Here is a 21,309-nt window from a genome sequence, read left to right as displayed (position 1 = left end):
AAACATAGGGGTCTCCAATCCGAATGAGAGTTTCTTCTTAAAACTTAAAATCTTACTTGGAAATTACTAAAAAAAAAAAAAAAATCTTACTTGAAATAATACATTAAAAAACTCGACAACCAGCAAAATTTATTGCTTTTTACCAACACTTTTAGTTATTAATCAAATTTCTTTAGTACTGAGAATTCCTTTTTTTTTTCGTCTTTCATTTCCCTTGATAAATATATCTACTAGAAGAACACATTTACACATTTGTTATTCATGATCTTAAGATCAACTTAGGGTCCCCAATCCAAAACAAATATATAAAAAATGGTGAAAATCCAAGTGCAGTCGACTTCATGTGAAATTGATAGTTGAGAGTCGTTAGATGAAAATTTAGTCAAATTAGTCAAATTATTTAACCGCTCTCAATGATCAACTTCACGTGAAATCGATTGCATCTGAATTTCTACCATAAAAAACTTAGGATCAAATAAATTCAATGACATAATATAGGAATCTATATGATTATTGTAAGTGAAAAGGCAGACCAAAAATATCAAATAAAAGCCGTTAGTAACATTTGCCTGTTCCCTTTGTTTTAATTAAAACTGAACTAAATTTACTCAATCTCAATAAAAAATTAGGATGTTTTAAAAAGGAGCAAGAAACAACAGGGTTTAGTTAGGTTACAAAAATATCAAGGGTTTAGCATAAGCCATTGAATGTGGGATTGAGACTTTAAAATCCAAATGCCAATTCTGTTACTCAAGTATCCAACCTTAATGGCCCCTCCATTCCGTCATTTCAGACTCGACAGCTACAAATTATTTGTTTTAAAAAGGTAAAAATAACAAATAAATATATAAAAGAAGAAGAAAAAGTTGACCACCCTCCACTTTTAAATGAGGTCCTCCTTGTCATTGGTCTCGTTGCTCTCTTCGTATGAGATTAGTTGTAAAGCTGACCCCACCTCTTCATTTGTCAAGATCAAGAGGATGACCCAATTGTTTAACTAAGCTACCTATCATTTATATAAAAGAAAAACTAGTCAAATAGAAAAAAGGGTAAATTACAAAGATATAGCTAACAAAAATAATCTAAAAAATATCGATAACAAATATATTTTTAAAATATTTAAAAATGTGTTAAAAATAAACATATATATACATATTTAAAAAGAATTTAGAGATCGAATAATTTTAATATAATCTTTTACACGCATAATTCGAAAAATAAGATATGGTTATTTTTAGAATTGATAATTTTGTAAGTATTCTAAAATTTAAAAAAAAAAAAAAGAGATTTAGAGATTCAATTTTATTCTTGTTTTATATGCATTTTTTTAAATAATTATCCAAATATTTTTACAAAAATTTGTATCAAATATATAAATTATTTGTCAAATAAAAATGTAATTTTGTTATTTTTGTTATCAATTTTTAAATATTTCAAAAATTTATTTACCATTTGTATATTTTGAAGTTATTTTTATAAACTATATACGTAAATTTTTTTATTTCTTTTATATAATTTATCCAATAAAAATTTTATCTCACTCGAGTTTTTTTTATTTATTGATTAGTATCCTAACTTTTTGTCTAAACATTAAATAATCAGTAGTATTATATGAATGTTGCCTTATAAGTCACTCATTAGTCATCAAATGTAAAACTCATTGTTTACTTCAAGTGTAAAATTTAATATTACAGAGAAGAATTTAGCAAGATTTTATATCACTATATCAAGATATTTCTTCTTCTTTAAAAAAAAAAGGTTACATGAGTGATGTTTTAATCGTTTAGATTGAGGTTAATATTTTTTTATTGATATCTAATAATTTACAATTTTATTTTCATGTGAAAATAGGTTCACCCAAATATTTATGCATAAAATGAAATTCGAATCTCCAACACTTGTTTAAGTGGACAAATGAGTTAACTACTGACTAATTCAAGTTGATTGTATTTCATTTAGTTTGAAGCGATGAAGAATGAGTCCAGTATCTCTGAACCGTGCATGTCATGATATAATGATATTCTTTTGGGGCAAAATCTTTGGTGCACGTGCTGTGGCGCGTAAAGAGGAAGGTTGCTGGGTAGAGCATTGGAAAGTAGCATATGGTTTGGGACCCAAACACAAGGCACACTCTCTCCTTTATTGTATCATAGCTGATCCATGTAAATTATTAGTCTCTACACTGATTCATAAAGCAAAAGAATGGAACTGAGAACATGGATTTTCTTTTATGCTGTTATGGCCAAAACAAGAAACACATAGTTAGCAACAAATGGGAAAGAATAATTTAACATGGCAGTTGAAAGAACTTGGTATGTAGCTCCAAACAAATTTCTTCAACAGTGTAGAGGGAGTAGCTAGTGACAGCATGCAGGCATTTGAAAATGGAAATATATATTTCTTCTAAGGATAAAATATTATGAATGATTTAATTATTCTATTAGTTCTTATAATTTTATTAAATTTATAATTATATTTTTATATATTTTTTTAATTAAGTCTCTATACTGTTTTTAATTTTATAATTAACTCTTTTTCGAGTTAAAATATTAAATTAATAGAATATTTCTCCCAAAAAATATATAGTCAAAATTCTAATTAAGTTTTTAATTATAAATACTTTTAATTTGTAAAAAAATATTCAATTAACTCTGATATTTTTTATACTAAAAAAATTTAATTATAAAATTAAAAATAATATAAAGACTCAATTAAAAAAATTAAAAAAATCTAATTAAAAATTTAATAAAATTATAGAGATCATCGTAATAATTAAACCTAAAAAAATTTATGAGATACCATTATATGCTAATATGCATAATATGAATTAATTTGGGTTGGTCAAATGGTTAACCGATAAATTTTTAAATAGAATTCAATAATTAGTTATTGATCTATGAGACCGAAGAAAAGCGTAAACAACTAAAAATAATATACATAGTATGATCGAAATATTATAGCATGTGGAAGGCCTGTATTAGTACATTCACTTGTAAGTTGTAACCAATACTCTCCATCACAACTTGCCTGGAGCAAATTAAAATCACCATTTGGCCAGCTTAGATCATGCTAAATAAGGACATATCCATACATCTTGAATTCACAATTCACGTGCACTTCTTCAACCTAATTAATCTATGATAATGATTGTTGGACATATATAGCATATGAAAAAGAGAGTATATACGAAATAAGGTATGTATTATGTATATATGGAATAAATTAAATCATTGAGGAGAAAATAAATAATAATACAACAACTCATCAGATTAATTAATAAATTATTATTGTCCCTTCATAGCTCCATTAATATCTGACATATATGTATCCTAATTCCTACCAAATTAGTTTTGGCCAGTGGAAGTTAATTAATAGCCAACAATGGTTGGCACAAAATTACATCATCCGACGCCTGTATATAATTAAGCCTGAGAACTATATGATGCTATTTCACAAAATTCATTGGAATTAAACCTTCTAGTAATTATTAGAGTAGTAAATTATAATGCCTATGCGGTGGATAAATATTTAATTAAGTAGTAATGATGAGAAGTTGAAACGAGTACAGAAAGGTAATCAAATTTTGGACAGCCATCAAATTATAGAAATAAATTCTCTCAATTTTTTTAATAATTAAAAGAATAAAATATAATTTTTAACTTTTCAATATTTTTTATATTTTTCTATTTTACGTATAAAATTAGTAATAAAAAATATATTTTATTCTCTCAATTATTAAAAAAAAATTAACACAATCCATTCTCTCAAATTACAATTAACAATTATGTGTCCAAGTTGGACTCACTTGGATTACTTATGTTTAATTACCCGTATAAGGGACAGTGACAATTTGAGAGTTCAAGCCTATGATTATTAAGCGGAAACCAGCTTTGCAAGTAAGCGGATGCAACAACATCATCAAATCCAGTCGATATATATATATATATATATATATATATATTATTTTTTAATTTGATAGATTAAATATTAATTTATCATAAATTTAAATTTTATTTAAGAATTTAATTTTAATATATTATTAGTATAAAATAATTTCATGTATACATTAAATTATATAATGTTATATTAATAAAAATAATTATATTTTATATTAATAATGTGAATAGTCAATGTAATTATATGATTATATAAAATATTTTCTATTGTAAACACATTAAAATTAAATTTTTTATTTAATAATTTATCGTTAGTCAATAAATTATTATGTATACAAAATAAAATTTAAATATTTAATATTTATTTATACGAACAACCGGATTAATCACTAAAAAAACTAAATTATTTATAAAAATTAAAAAAAAATTAAAAGTATCGATACACTAATATTTTAGTTATTTTTAATTATTAATTTTATTTATAAAAAATATATATAATTAATATCAATGATTAAAATTTACCAAAACACCGATATATTTAAAGATTTTTCTAAAAATTATATATTGATATCCTACTTTACGAAAGTAATAAACAAAAGTATATATAGAAGATGAAGAAGGGAAAAAGGTTGGTGTGTTTGATGACCAAGGGAATGCCTTTGTCGATAAGGAACAACAATTTTGTCTACTGCACACAGGAAAAAAATAAAAATTAGTGATTGGCCCACTAATCACATAATCATTTCATTTCATTTTTTAGTTTTAGTTCAGTTGGGCCCACGCCTTTTATATATGATGATGTATGACTGAGTTTGATGATGGATCATGCAAATTAAACCCCATAGTGATCCTCAAATAAGATTATATATATATATATATATATATATATATATATATATATATATATATATATATATATATAAAGTGGCTACCACTGTAAGCAAAAACAGGGGTTCTCATACTTTTTTTTGTTTGGATGATGGGGCAACATTCTGGTTCATAACTAATATTTTAATTAGAACTAGCTGTCCCTACAAACTGATCAACTGAGACCAGAGAACAATTAAAATCCAAAAGTGCATCCTATACATATATGCAAGTTGATGCACAAGCACAACACAATCCCATCATGATGAATAACTTAAACCTTCATTTATTTATTTTTTAATTGAATTAATCTAGTGTAAAGAGTGGAGTAACGGTTTCACTTGCTATTGTTAATTTGTTACATTTTGTATACTCTTTATTTTGCGTCGGGACTTCGTGTATATTTTTAAAAAAATTTTAAGATAAAAAAATCATGTGCAGTTATCTTTATGTATAATTAATAGTTAAAAATTATTAAATAATAATTTATTTAAATTATCTAACAATTTTTAATTATTAACTTTATACAAAATTAACTGTAAATAAATTTTTATTTTAGAATTATATGTTAGGAACCTAAAATCACATTTAAAGGAATATTCTATAAAAACCATGTGTAGTTCCTTATTTTATTTATTTTGTTTTTTTTGTTTAATTTATTTCGGTCAAAAAAAAAAAAAAAGAATATTCTATGGCACTTTGCAAAACAGGGTACTGATGGAGAAATAATCTAAAGAAACTTTTCAAATGCCCAAAACAAAAGAAGAGCCAAGTTTGTTAAACTTGTTTAGAAGCAATTTACTTTCACTTAATTTTGTATTAAATCTTATTTACTCGAATGAGGAAGAAAGGCTGTATCATCAATTCATCGTACTATTAAAGAAATAAAGGTGAATGAATGTTTTGCAGAGTCAAAGATCAGCAATTCAGCAGTAGCTTTTTTGGAATAAAAAATAAAAAAATATATTCACATTTTTTCTTATAATATAAATGATTTATTTTTTATTTTTTATTTTTTATTAATTACTTTTGATTTAAAAATAAAATATATATACAAAAGAAATGTAAAAATTGAAAAAATCACGAAGCTGTATGTAGATTTTTAGGAATCTTTAATATTTGGTGGGAGATTTTCTTAGGCACTCATTAGGTGTATGAGTCACAAAAGGATAAAGTTAATACGCGTTTTTCTTTGGGTCCCATCACCACAGAACAAAGACGAACAAAAGCTTAATTCAGTGTTCATACCTCATTTTATGGAGTAATAGAGTTAATAATTAAATTAGTTTTTGAAAAATTGAATGTTTTTTTAAATTTGTTTTAAAATATTTTTTAATTAAATTAATTTTTTTTAAAATTAAGAATTAATAGTATTTATTTTTTAGTAATTTTATTAATAATTTTTGTTAATAATTAATTATATAAAATATTAATAGATAACATATATAATATTTAAAATATCTAATTAGATGTGAATTAGATGTATTTATTAAAATTTATTAGTTTAATATTTTTTTAATTATATAAATTATATTCTAATATAACTTAATAACTAAATTGATAGATTTTTATAAATATATTTAATCAGTATCTAATCAGATATATTATGTATCATATTTACTATTCATTAATATTTTACGTCATTAATTATTAATAAAAATTATTAATAAAATATTAAAAAATATAATTAATTTATAATTTTTAAAACACTAATTTAATTTAAAAAATTAACAATAAATTTAAATAATATCTCATTTTTTGAAACTAATTTAATTATTAATCCTTAATTTATTTCTCGGTGTTCAAACTATTAAGACCAATAATCCCATGGAAGGATTTTAGGTGGTCTAACCGTTGTTTTTTTTTTAAGTCAATCAACAATTTCAAATTTTAATTTCCTCTTCCTTTCATTTGTTAATTATTATGCAGTACATTACGTCATTTTCTAAATACTACTAATACAGAAAAAATTATTAAATTAATTATTATATATTTATATATAAATATATATTTTAATATAATTTCACATTTTAATATATATTATATTTAAATAATTAAAATTTAGCAATTAATTTTTTATATATATGCATTACAATTATTGTTTTTCTTTATGCATTGACCATGAGGACTCTTAAATTTATTCTATGTACATAAAAGCATTGAGAGAATACCCAATTTAATTTTTTAATTTTTATATAAATTTTAATTTAATCTCTACAAAATTTTAATTATTTCTATTTAATTCTCAAATATTATAAATATGATTCATGGTAGTTCTGCAAATAATTTTTAACAAACAAATATTAATAAAATTCTGACATAAATAGATTATATACTACGATTTTGATGAAAATAATGTCATTTTAATTTTAGCATTTAAATAATCCAACAAATGAGGTGAATCAATCTGTTTTGGCATGTATGTTGATTGTTCTTCTTTTCTCCCAAAACAAGTAATGATACAACATTGTTTTTATGTTATTTGAGCGTTAAAAATAAAACAATATTATTTTTAGAAGTTTAGTGTCGTATCTAATTGTCTAGATAAGTGTTTCGTTAAAGTTATTTGTTGAAATTATTATTTCAAAGACTAATTCGAGTCATATTTATAAAGTTTGAGAATTAAATATAAACAATTTAAACTTTAAATACTAAAATAAATTCATGTGCAAATTTAACGTCGAATTGAATATTATCTCTTTAAATATTTCTTTGTAAATTTTTACTCTTTTGATTTAGAATTTGTATGCCATTAAAAAATAAAAAATATAAAAATATCTTAATAATATTATAAAATATTTTAGTTAGACACAATTATTTTAATAAAAAAAGTTTAATTAACTAATATTTGATTTAAAGACACATAATAAATTAGTTATTAGTAAAAAATTTAAAAAATTTTATTTAATAAAAATAAAATAAATGCATAAAAAGATTAATTTTTTTTATCTTTTTAATAAAAAATTTTAATTTATAAATTTAATATATATCTTTAAAACATAAGATAAATAAACTTATAAAAATAAAAACAAACTATTATACTGCATAAATATTACAAAATGTAGAAAATGAATTTTTTCTATTTTTTAAATACTTGAGAGAATAAAGTATAATATTTTACTTTTAATTTTATAAATAAGACTAAAATTAAATAAAAAATAATAAAAAATAAAATTAAATACTAAATATTATCTAATTTTTTTTTTTTTTTTTTTTTACTGGAGATGATCTTCTCTCCCAAAATGTAAACTTGCATATATACAAGTGCCTAAGTGGCATATTATGACTTATGAGAGAGAGTGAGGACGTAGGAAGAAATTTTAGGATAAGAGATGAGACCGTTGCTAAATGCTAATGGTATTTCCTGGGAATCATAAAAGAGTAACGGTCGAATAATGGGTTCATAGACTGCAACAAACATTGGTGTTAGTGTTTTGTGTTTAGCAGAGCGTAAATCATGCACACTACTAGCTAGATTATTAGGCTGTGCTGGTTTAGTACCAGAGAACATTGAGATAACGATATAAAAACATAAAATTATGTTTAGTAAATTGAAATATAAATAAAAATATTATATTTAGAGATATTAAATTAGGATACTATGATATTAATAAAAATATATTTTATTTTTTATTTTTTTATTTTTATTAATTTTTTATAATTATATTATTTTATTAAATTTTTGAATAAAAAATAAAAATAAATTAAATTTTTATAATTTATTTTAATTTATTATTAAATAAAATATAAAAATATTAATTTTTATATTTTTATTTTTTTTACTTTATTTTCAGTACCTTATCTTTTTTTTAAGTAAATTGTTAGATATAGAACCCTACTCACTCCTCAAATTCTTTGCACCATCATGCATGCACTCTCTACTTTTTTCACAATACTTATTTTTTACACTACATTGTTTATAAATAAACTCGGTTTTTTCTATCTTTATTTATTTACAAACTATCTATCTACTTCTCAATAACGAAATGCTACGGAAAATTGCAAACGAAATTGATTAATACGTAGGAAATGAATGTGAAGATAAAGGTTTACCAAGAAAGAGATGTATTATTATACGGATAATAAGTAGTGGATAACTTTGTAAATAAAAATATTTTACTTTGATATCAAATAAATTTCTATGTCTATATACTTAAGAAAAATGTCCAAGCTTGGTAACATGAATTTATTTTTTAGAGTAGATTTAGTAACAAATAGAGTTGATAAAAATATTATATAACGAGTCAATTAAATTATTATTTTATTTATTAAATATATAAAAAATAAATATGTAATTATTTAATTAAGATGACAAATACTTTATATTCTCTTATATTTTGTTATATATAATAAAAAGTAGATAACATTATTCTTATTTTTTTATTAGCCGTTATTCTTAGTTTTAATGATTGAGTTGGGCGTTTTTTTCTTGGGGTATATATATGATTCTTAATTTTTATATTTATGCTAAAACGAAATGCAATTTTTTGATATATTTAGACTGATAAAATATTTATTTTATACATGTAGCTTTTTAAAGTTGAATTTTAAAGGATACATTTTTAAAAGTTTTTAATATCTATATTCGATAAATCAAATTAAAAGTAACTTTTAATAAACATAAACCATAACTATTATTTATGACAAAAATAACTTTTAAAATTTAAAATTATTATAATAGACATAAAAAAATTGATGGTAAATAAAATTTAATATCAATAATTTAATTAAGATCACATTTGAATATTTACTAATATATAAAATTATATTAAATTTTTTATTTTTTATAAATATAAATTAACTTTAGAAAATATCTTTTTAAGTAATTTTAAAAGTATTCATAATTTTTTAAAATTACAAGCACAAACACATCATTTTTTTATTTATCGAACACAAAATAAAATGTTAAAAAATCTATCCAAAAATTCTTTTGCCAAAGCTTACACATATGAAAAATCTAACGAATTTTTAAATAATTGTCTTGATTTTTTTTTTGGTACGAAAAATTACATTTTCAACCAATATGAAATATGGCCTTTGATATTAGCCCCACCAATACTTGATGGAAACCGCTGAAGTCAACTTTGTATAAATGATTGATACGAGTATTTAATATTTATTGTTATTATTTCTTATTATTGCTTCACAATATTGATAGTTTGATACAGATTTTATTCATTTGTTTATTGCCTATGAGAACCACGTGAACAAAATTGTTGCAAGTTTAAGCCTTAAAAAAAAAAAAGACTAGATTAAGAAGTTTTTTTATGATAATGTTTCTAAGAAATCAATTTATAATATGTTTATAACTCCACGTATTGAAAAGGAAAATTATATGTTGGGATAAATTCATTTGATTGAAATTTGCAACTTACACATAATCAAGTCTCAATGTTAAGAAAATAAATATCCATATCGAATCAAATATATCATGATTTCAATTTATGTTCCCGCAAAAGGATATCATATCATATATCATACCAATTATGCATATTATTAAAAGAGTTGAATTCAATTTTTATGGATGGAATATAATAAACACACAATTTCGTTACGGAAAACGTGATACTGTGCATTTTTTATCAATTCATTTTTTAACATGAAATGATAAAGAGAACTAATTATAAAGATTGGATCTGGTATTCTCAAGCCTCTTAAAAAATAAAGACTTTTTTAAGTTTTTTAAAAGTAGCTTAAAAAACAAATATTTCAAGTTTTTAACATAAAAAATATAATTAAAAGGGTCAAATTTAATATCTTTGACTAAATTATTTACTATAATATGCATTTACATTTTAATTATTATTTTTACATACAATTTTTTCATATGAATAGACATCTTTTAAATTTATACTAACAATTTTAATAGTTTTTAAAAATCACATCACACAGTAGAAATCTTAATTATGAAATGATATAAATATTTTTACTGAAATGTAAGATTATATTACAATCGAGTCAAATTTTATTTGTATCTAAAATAATTCTTATTACCAAAAGCTTTTTTCTTTTAAAATAGAATAATTTAAATTTTTTTAAATAGAATTTTATAAATATATCTAATTAAATTAATGTATTATATTAATTTTTAATAGTAATTTTAAAAATCAATTATTTTTATAATTTAATAAATACATGATTAAATAGAATATTCATCTCACTTATTTATTTAAGTTTAAAGAATTGAATTCTATCTTATATATATATATTTAGTAACTCATTAACTAGCGACAAATCTTTAAACAAAATTTAAATTCGTCTCTAAAATATTATTAGTTTTTTAAATTGTCCCAAAAAGGTTGTTCTTAATCAAATTTGTCATTCCTTTACTTTTGTTACTCATTGCGTTAAAATTTGTTATGTCACAACACACACTTTACTGTGTGGTAGTCCGATATTAATATGATAAGTTTATGAAATTAGATTAAATTAAGATATTTCAATACCTCAAAGTTCCGTTCAATTTAAGATTGATTTTTTTTTGTGACTAAATAGAAAAGAAAGAAAAAAGAGACAAAACCAAATTAATTGGCTAGGGTCATATCTAAATCTATTAGATGTTGAAGCTCACTCCATGGTTGGCTCCAATTCGAGTGAATGTTCGCGACAGAAGCAGCTGCTTTAGCCATACAATCTGCAACACTATTTGCAGTCCTCTGAATTAAAAGAATAGAGACTCTCCAATTCCAATTCATAACCTCCTGAATATGCTTTGCCAAATCCCATTACGGAATATCCTTACTAAGCATTCTTTGGTTTACCAAGAAAAGAGCTTCTAAACAGTCTGTTTCACAAATAACCTCACGAAATCCACTCTCCCAAGTAAGAAGTAAACCTCTCCAAATTGCATACAATTCAGCAAAAAGAACACTGCACACTTTGACTTTTCCAGTGCAACCTTTCAACCAACATCCATCAGGATTGCGAATAATACAACCAAAACCAGCATAGCCAGAAGGAGCAAACCAACTAGCATCACAATTCAATTTAACAGAATGAACTGGAGGTGAAACCCAATGCAAACAAAATGAAGGAAGAGACAGAGATTTTGATTTGATCTAATTATATAAATTTATCATATTATAAGCTAACTAGAATTGCTAAGAGTATATTATTGTCAGTATGGTGTTACTCAATATATATGTTATGTTAGTAAATTTGACGCTGTTAACAACGAAACTGATGAAAAGATAAATTTACTTAAAAAATAATTTAAAAATTAATTTAGATAATAAATAATCTTATAAAAATAAATTTAACCATTTATTCAATTTAAATTCTCAAAATGATGTGAAAAATAAAAAAATATACCTGTAATTTTTTTTTTGTAATATCAATATATAAACATAAAATTCTTCTAAAAGAGTTAAATACAGTAGATCTATAAAAATGTTTAAATAAGAATTTTTACACTATTAAACTTAAAACATTGATTATGTTAATTTAAAAATAATGAGGGTCTATCTGCTTTACCTCTTGATCTCTCTAATAAATACCTTAATTACTATAAAAAGGTGATGTAATATTCTCACACCCTTTCAGGCTTTCACCTTCCCATAAAGCCTCTCTCTCTCTCTCTCTGGAAACCGTACGCCCACAAACGCACACTGCTCTGGTCTAAAGCTCACGCACTCTGCTCCTTCACCTCATTCCCATTCACACTCTCACTCACTCCACTCACTCTTCAACTCCTTTCTCTTTTCCCCTCTATCTATGAACTTCACTCTCTCCTTCGCCACTACCTCTTCCCCCTCGCTATTTTCTTAGTATTCTTCCCATTCTCTTCACTCCTTTCACACACACTCTTTCTTCAAACCACAATTCTCTAATTTGATCCTTTGAACAAATGGAAAAGAAACAGGGATTTTTCTCCGCGCTCAAGGAAGAAGTGGTTCGCGGCCTCTCGCCATCACGTTCCCGGTCCAGCAGTCCGGCTCGAGCTGGTTCACCCATAACAGGCCTTCTGCGTAGAAAGAAACACGCCAGCATGGACTCCGAGATTGCGAGATCCGGAAGTCTGAGGCCGTTGGGAGAGGCACTGGCGCCTCTAATGGAGGGTCCAGACACAGAGGGTGCGGACGGCGGCGGGAGTGATTCGAAGCGGGTCGGGTCAGGCATAGGGAGTTGGATGAAGGGTCAGCTGTCACCAGGCACGGACCTACATGGAACCATGGGGGGGGCACTTGCCCCCACTCTCATTTAATTTTTTTAAACAAAAAAAAATATATACATATATAATATGCCCCCATTTTAAATTTTAAATGATCCCATTACAAATAAATTAAACTAATTATTTAAAACCTTGAATCCATTTTATCTTGCTATCATTTTGATTATGAGTTAACCTAATTAAATTTAGTCTTCTCTCATTCTCAAATCCTAGTCGTCACTCATTTATTCTCTTAAACTCTCTTCTTAGTTTCATATTTTCAACATTTTTTTTCTATTCCTTGTTTAGTGGTCATCTTGTCTTCATCAACAGGTAAATTTTAAATTCTCTATTTTGTTTTATACAGCTCTCTATGATTTTATGTTTTTTTTCAATTTTATTGTTTCTCTTTTCATATTTTCGATTGCAAATTTTAATTCAAACAATTATAGTTTAGGTATTAATCTATTTTTATATTCTCTTCATGAATTTATATATTTTATTTTATTTTTGATTTAGTGATCCTTATTATTTATTTGTTTATCTTTTATTCTATTCTATTATATATAATTATGTTGCATATAAATTTCTAAAGTGAATCGATCAATTTACTAATTTAGAATATATATTTTTTATTTTTAGAAATAATAATGGAAAAATATTTTAAAAGAAAGCTACCACTAGAATCTGAAGTCACTTCATTAGTCTCTTCTAATAAAAAAAAGTTTTTAAAATTCAATGTAAAAAGTTTCATAGTTGATCCTGAACAACGACCCAAAATTTTAAATTATGATATAAATGACAGAGATGAAATTAGACAAATTTATTTGTGAAAAGATCATTGTCAACCAAGAGAATATAATTTTCTACAAACATATTTTGGGACTTTTTTTGGTAAATTTAATGCTGATTGGTTTGATGAATTTAGCAATTAATTGGAATATAGTATTTCATAAGATGCTGTTTTTTATCTCTATTATTATCTTATGAAATCTGATAGTGCGAGTAGTAATGCTTTTATAAAAGAGCTCTTTTTAAATTTAAATTAATATATCTTTTGATAATAATGTGAATTATTTTTGCCCCCTTACCATAAATTTTCTGGGTCCGTCACTGGCTGTCACGTGCTCCGTCTGTGTCTTCCATGTCCTACAAGAGGACTGATCTGAGGCTCCTTCTCGGCGTCATGGGAGCTCCTCTCGCACCTGTCTATGTCTCTGCGGCGGACCCCTTGCCTCATCTCAGCATCAAAGACACTCCTATTGTCAGTTCTCTCTCTTCCTCGAATGCCTTCCTTTTTGTTCAATTTTCTATTTTGGACCACTGATTGTGTTTTTTTGTGGCTTCAGAGAATCGATTTCTTTTCCTTTTGTTTTATTCTATCTCTCTCTATCTTTTGTTTGTTTGGATGCATGTGTTTAATCATGAGTAGCTGTGATGGGATTGGTTTTTCTCCGGTAACTTGTGTTTGGTGTTTTATACACCTTGTCCTGTTTTGATTCTGCCTGAAGATTCGGCTTATGTTTCAAGCTCCAGTTTTATTATCTGCTGCGCTTTTAATCTTTTATGTCTTCTGCTGAAACGGATAACCGTTGAAAGTAAGAATCAATAGCACCTTTTCTCTATTGCTTCGGTTTTACGCTTTGGGGAAAAAAACAGTAGAGAATATGAGATTATATGTTTTCTATAAGGGTTCTTTGTGCTGTAACAAGTTTAACTTTGAGAACTTAATGTGTAAAACAAAACTTATTGCATGAGAGTCAAGCAGATCAAGTCCTGGTGCAGAAGTTAAAATTCATTTCGCTTCCTGTAAAGTATATTAGACGTACATTTCTACTGTTAAGGATGCCAAATTCTTCTGTTTGCATCAGAAAATAAATGTTAATATGTTTTATTCAAAATCTAAATTAGTGATTTTGATGTCTTGTGTTTCTTCCTGGCTATGCTTGCAGGAAACTTCATCTGCTCATTACATATTGCAGCAGTATACTGCTGCCTCTGGAGGGCAGAAGTTGCAGAACTCAATAAGAAATGCATATGCAATGGGAAAGGTGAGGATGGTAGCTTCTGAGTTTGAAACTGCTACTAGAGTAGTGAAAAACCGGAATGCCTCTAGGTGTGCGGAGTCCGGTGGATTTGTGCTCTGGCAGATGAATCCCGACATGTGGTATGTAGAGCTTGCAGTTGGGGGAAGCAAGGTTCATGCCGGTTGCAATGGCAAGCTTGTTTGGAGGCACACACCTTGGCTCGGTGCTCACACAGCTAAAGGACCTGTGAGGCCTCTGCGCCGTGCACTTCAGGTTGAACTATGCCTTAAAATTTTTCTGGCCTGCATCTACATTTTGTTTTTATAGCACTCTATTCCATTTTATCCTCTAATTTATAAATGTGTGTATATTTTTGTACTCAGGGTCTTGATCCTAGAACCACTGCCAGTATGTTTGCTGATGCAAAATGCATAGGCGAGAAAAATATCAATGGCGAGGATTGTTTCATCCTTAAACTTGTTACTGACCCCGAAACATTGAAGTCTCGAAGTGAGGGTCCTGCTGAGATCATAAGGCATGTCTTATTTGGCTACTTCAGCCAAAAGACTGGCCTTCTTGTTCATATTGAGGATTCTCATCTCACCCGCATCCAATCCAATGGCGGTGATGCAGTATATTGGGAAACCACAATCAATTCATACCTTGATGATTACAGGTCCGTGGAAGGGATCATGATTGCCCACTCAGGGCATTCTGTGGTAACTCTTTTCAGGTTTGGGGAGATGGCCATGAGCCATACCAAAACAAAAATGGAAGAGGCGTGGACAATTGAAGAGGTTGCATTCAATGTCCCAGGTCTCTCAGTAGATTGCTTCATTCCCCCAGCAGATTTGAGGACAGGTTCTGTCAGTGAAGCTTGTGAACTTCCTCAGGATGACAGAGGAAAGAACACAACATCATTACACCGGGCCAAAGTTGTTGCGTTGGAGAAATCTCATAATTGCAGTGTTGATAATATGATCTGGAAGATGGAAATCTAACAATGTGGTTAGGAATATCATCAATTCAGGGCAATTGTTAATAGCAGTCACTAGTTTTCTTTACTACTAACGTCTAGAATTTAGTTGTTAGTATAGTGATTCAGTTTTTCCCTTTTCCGGAGTTTGTTTATGCCTCTATATCCTCTGTAAATAGAGCATAAAAATTCGCGGGAGTGAATGTTTATACTCAGATGCAGAATCCAACTAAGGAGTTGGGGCTCGGTTTCCATTTCGGAATAGAGCAAATGGAGGTTAAATTTTTAGTTTACCTTCCATAAGTATGGGAAGGTGGTGATGAAATGTTGGTATAGTAGACCATTGATGAACTTTTCTTACTTTTCAAGTTCCCCAGTGTCGGTGGTGGTTAATATTAAAGAGTCTGCCACCGGCCAGGTGGCCACGGCCAGTTTGACTCTAACAGCTTCCACATGGAGTGGAGGTTGTGTGTGTTTGGAAAGGTAAAAGATGGTGTTTTTGATAGCTTTGATAATGGAGTAGGGTGACAGAGACAATACTCAGTCTTAAATTTGATGTACCCATCATATCTTTTCTAATATATATGATTTTCGGTTGTATTTTGATGCTGTTTGTTATTACTTCTCAGAAAATGAAATGTACACACTCCATTGATTGTCTATTCAAGAAGTTTATGCATTGTTCACAATAATCATAAATTACTTGCTTACAAGCCCATATGGTATTAGTGTATTAGCATATTGCCGGAATCTTTGTTTAGTTAATTCTTAATTTAATAGAAAGATGGAACTACAGAAAAGTGAAACTCGCAATTGGACATGCATGCTTTTTTAATAATATAATTACAAAAAATGAAATTATGCACATTGTAACGTGCATTAGAGTTAAGACTAGGATGAGGTACTCATACATCTTGTGATATAATAAGTTCTTATCTCTGGAATTGAGCAAGTGTACAGCACACACTTAATATTTATTTATTTGGTCATGACTACTGCATGTGTGGAAGCTTCTCTCTTTTCCCCATGGTCATGGTCAAAATGAGCAAAGCACTGGAAAACAGGGAACTAGTGGAGGAATAATACTTTAATGGAGTGAATGGAAGCCAGAGGGAATTGTGAATAAATAAAGTGAATGGGGTTAGGTTTCTTATGTAAGGCCTGCGTATGTTTGTGTGTGACTGTCATTATGGAACGACCACAAGATTTGATGCTCTTAAAACCCCCTCAACTGATGTAACCAGCTTCTTTTTTGTATAAATTGACACTATAATTTTTTTTTAAATTTTAATATGCATATTTAATTATATATTATTAAAATTCTTTTACATAACTACTCACTAATTCAAGAGTCATACAAATTTGATTACACTGCAATAATGTATAATTCAACATATAATAAACTCTTCAGTCTTCATATCCTCCTATGTATATATCTTTCCTTTTTTTTCTTTTACTTTTTAGGTTTTGTCTTTCTCATCTTTATCCATATATACCTCTATATATATTTTTTTCCTCAGGAAGATTCAAAAAAATAAAAAAGTTTAAAAGGTATTGAGTTGTGTTTTATTTTTTTTGGTAAAAAATCAAGTACAGTAGTTAACTTCATATGAAGTTGATAATTGAGAACTGTTAGATGATAATTTAGTCAAACCTGACAAATTATTTATCGACCATCAACTATTAACTTTACATGAAGTTAACTGCACTGAGTATTTACCTTTTTTCTTTCCTTTTTTCTCTCTTTCATTTAAGACGATTCATCTTTAACAGTAGTTAATTTTTAGATAGCATTATCTTCTTTTTTTTTTACCTTTAACAATAAGTTAATTGAGCAATGCTAGGGGGCCAGCAATTTTTGTGATGGTTAGCCATCAACTAGCCATCAATGATGATTTGATGGTGTGAGATTGGTATGAGATTTCATCCAATGGCTCACCTTCCTCTGCTGGTTACATGCTGGCCAAAATTCAATAAAACTGCTGGTCCCCTAGACTTTTCCAAGTTAATTTTCAAATAATATTATCCCTTACTTTTTTTTTCAGATCACAATAGCATTCATTATTGAAAACTTCATGTTCTTTTTTAAATACATATTCAATGGCTGGTTAGATATTCATGCATGCCACGCATATATTGCATCATATGTGATTGTCCAAAGTAATAAGTTGATACATGTGGAAAACTACCTTATGGACAAAACTCCTCGAGCCTTCGTTTTCTATCTATAATTTATTATCCGATTTCAGCAACATGTATATCGCATCTCTTTGTGATTGTGAGGAGCATAGTCAAAATGTGCACACATTTATGTCTATCACCATCACCACCCTAAACTAATGTACTATAATTACAGCATTTTGTTACAGAACCGAAAATGAAACAGTGAAAATCTCGTTTGAGGGCTTCCTATTATAGTAATAGACAAAGACTATTAGATTTGTGAGAATGGTGTGGAAAGAAGTTTGGTGACTAGATGCAATAATGCATGATCAAAAAAAAAAAAAAAAACTAACTATGCTTGCTAATCACGCTTGAACCAAACTCATCGTTACAAGATGTGAATGTATGTATTAAGTCTTTTGATGTAGACAACTCAACTCAACCAATAAATTTGTTGTGCTTGTTTGTTTGCCCTTTATAACAAACGGTTTCTCTCATTGGTTAGATAGAAAGGGTTTACATTCTAATTCGGTGAACTATGAAAAAGAAATGGCATTTGATAGGTACTATAGTGACAGTGATGCTGCATACACATGATGATGCACATACAAATAAACCACATTACAATATATATCTTTGCCAATTGCAATATTATTAGAATTAAGATTTACCAAAATGTTGAGATTTGTTGGTGAATTTCATTAATAAGTAGTTACTGGAAAAGAAAAATCGTTAATAACAATTTTAACAAAAATGTTAGTCATACAGTAACACCAGCCATTAAAATCAATTATTAATATATTGTATATAAATATATATAATTTAATTTATTTTTAATATGTATTTTATATTAGTAACTTGACGGCCGCTTTGAAGGAGGGTTTATGTGAGGGTGAAAACTCAGGTGAAGTCGACTTCACGTGAAGTTGATATATGAAATTCATTAGATAAAAATTTAGTCAAATTAGTTAAATTATCTCACAGTTCTCAAATATCAACTTTACGGGAAATCAACTGTACCTGAAGTTCCATCTTTTGTGAGTCTTACAACCTTGGACTTGGATCGAACAATGTGTACCGTATATATGGAACTGTTCCAACTATTCTCGTTATCAGGAGTAGTAGGACCTCGATCCTACAATTATTTTAGTTTTATATTCGATGCCCTTCTTTACTGCTAGAATATATATATATAGTACAATCATGTATAAATTTGAAACTTATGTTTGGATTCAATTATTATGACTATGATTTTAAATTATTACAAGAGGAAAAATTACACACATGTTATGTACCTTGTTTTTCAAATTTTGGGCTGGTGATTGTTCTTTAATTTTAATTTATTAGTTAACATTATATGTCAAAAATGTTGGCACGTTTTATTTTAATATCAAAATATACCTTACCAATTAATATTTGCCAATAATAATATAAGAATTTTTGAATTATTATGATCCCCCATGTTTCTTCGCAGAGAACAATCTAAGAGATGTATACGAGATAGTGAGAGTGCTGAATACTTTAATAATACACTTGAGATGAGATTACTGAAAAACAAATCTAGTCTAGATAAATGTGCCTTATTAATGTTTGTTTGACTTTTTAATATCACCCCTTTCTTGAATGAGCATATGTTAATTATAATAAGATTCCAAGGTTTGACTAGTTATTTAACTTGTAATTTGACCTTAGCTGATACTAATTGACCTGTCATAAATAAGGTGAACTTTTTAACTGTTTAACATGACAAATTTCAATTATTTTTTACTATTTTTTTTATTATTAAATATTTATAATTTAAAAATAATATAAATAATATCTAATAATAATTATTTGAGTATAAATATAAATAACAATCATTTTATTTCATCTTATATTTATTATAAATTCGTTCGAACATACATAAATGAATGTTTGATTTAGATTAAGATTTTGATGACTTTAGCTTATAATAAATTTAAATTTTTATAAATTACTTAGTATTTGTAACATGCTACCTTTAATTATATTTAGGATTTACATGATTTTATTTTATTTTTAAAGACTATAAATTATATTTCAGATAGAAGTAGTCATATTTGGGAACGATAAAGAATTATGATAAAACAAATAATAATAGTAAAAAAATATACTAATTACTCAACATTGCATATGAAGTTGGGTTGCAAATTAAATATACATGTAAAATGCCCCCACTTATATGGTAATTTTGTTTGACTTATTGCTTTGTAATCCAGAAAAAGAGGAGGGGTTGGAGGAGGAATTGTAATGATAGCACTAAAAAGAGATGCAAGATGCATGAGGCCATATAGATACATGTATAACACAAAATGGTATGATAGAGTGTCGGCAGAGGAAGGTTCCCCTCCTTGACTTGCACGGAGATGGAGACAAATTTATTAGTAATAGTCCTGCTCCTCTGCACACACCAAGACTTGCAATTGATGCATATTTATGACACTGATGACCAACAATGGTGTCAATTTCATCACCCTTTCTGCCATAAATAACAACTATCATCATATCCCACTCCACCATCTTCATAAATCATCATGCATGCTACTCTACACTACACTCCATCTATCTATGCGTGCGTGTGTGAATCAGTTTCTTGCCATTTACACGTGCAACGTCACCTACAAAACCATTAAACATAATCTTAGTTAGAAACAAGAAGAACTAAAACTATTTTAAAGACAGTAGTTTAAAAATTTGGTCCAACACAGCAGTTTCTGAACACTCATATATTTCTAGTTGTTTTCCATTTTACCCTCTATTTTGGGTGTCATTAAAGAAAAAGGTAAGTACCCTTCTGGGAGGGCCTAACTGCATTATAAGATAGTTTGCCATTATGAGTTGGACAAAGTAGGCAATTACAGACAAAGAGATGGTTGTTGCTGATATATATATGTGGTTTAATTAAATTTATTCCTTTCTGTTATAGTGTTGATATTGTTGTATGTTATTATGGCTAGGGGCTATGATGGGCTATGGCTTCCTTTCATGGTATTCAATTCCACCTCCTTGGAGTTATTAAGAATTTGGACCGCATTAGCCCACTACCTATTCATTATTTCTCTCTTTCTTTAAATATTCTATCTCCTCAGTCCTCACTGGTCACTGCCCCAATGTGATCCAGGACATGCACCACTGGCTGCAGTGCTGCACCATACATGTCTTCTCATGATTCCTCAGTGGTCTCTACGCTCATCTTTCCTTTTCCCGTAAATA

The 21,309-nt window shown here is 27.4% G+C and overlaps 1 protein-coding gene and 1 long non-coding RNA gene across 2 annotated transcripts; one reads left to right on the top strand and one right to left on the bottom strand.

The window, feature by feature from the left end:
• The first annotated feature begins 12,254 nt into the window (after positions 1-12,254).
• LOC112711931 (uncharacterized) lies at positions 12,255-16,515 on the top strand. The gene is made up of 4 exons (XM_072203511.1): positions 12,255-12,902; positions 14,029-14,176; positions 14,865-15,212; positions 15,323-16,515. The coding sequence occupies exons 1-4, from the start codon at positions 12,610-12,612 to the stop codon at positions 15,938-15,940; spliced, it is 1,407 nt and encodes a 468-aa protein (XP_072059612.1). The 5' UTR covers positions 12,255-12,609; the 3' UTR covers positions 15,941-16,515.
• Positions 16,516-20,205: 3,690 nt separating this feature from the next.
• LOC140175435 (uncharacterized) lies at positions 20,206-21,029 on the bottom strand. Its single transcript, XR_011866206.1, has 2 exons — positions 20,887-21,029; positions 20,206-20,714 (listed from the first exon to the last, which is right to left on the bottom strand). It is a non-coding gene; the product is annotated as an uncharacterized lncRNA (long non-coding RNA).
• Positions 21,030-21,309: the final 280 nt, after the last annotated feature.

This window comes from Arachis hypogaea, chromosome 9, assembly GCF_003086295.3.
Source record: "Arachis hypogaea cultivar Tifrunner chromosome 9, arahy.Tifrunner.gnm2.J5K5, whole genome shotgun sequence".
Lineage (NCBI taxonomy): Eukaryota > Viridiplantae > Streptophyta > Magnoliopsida > Fabales > Fabaceae > Arachis > Arachis hypogaea.
This window is presented reverse-complemented; position numbering and strand designations above follow the sequence as displayed.

Excerpts from the sequence above, each read along its gene's own strand:
- LOC112711931 (XM_072203511.1), top strand. The coding sequence starts at position 12,610 with ATGGAAAAGAAACAGGGATTTTTCTCCGCGCTCAAGGAAGAAGTGGTT. Across the intron at positions 14,177-14,864 it reads GCATCAAAGACACTCCTATT|GAAACTTCATCTGCTCATTA; the intron begins GTCAGTTCTCTC and ends CTATGCTTGCAG. Across the intron at positions 15,213-15,322 it reads CTCTGCGCCGTGCACTTCAG|GGTCTTGATCCTAGAACCAC; the intron begins GTTGAACTATGC and ends TTTTGTACTCAG.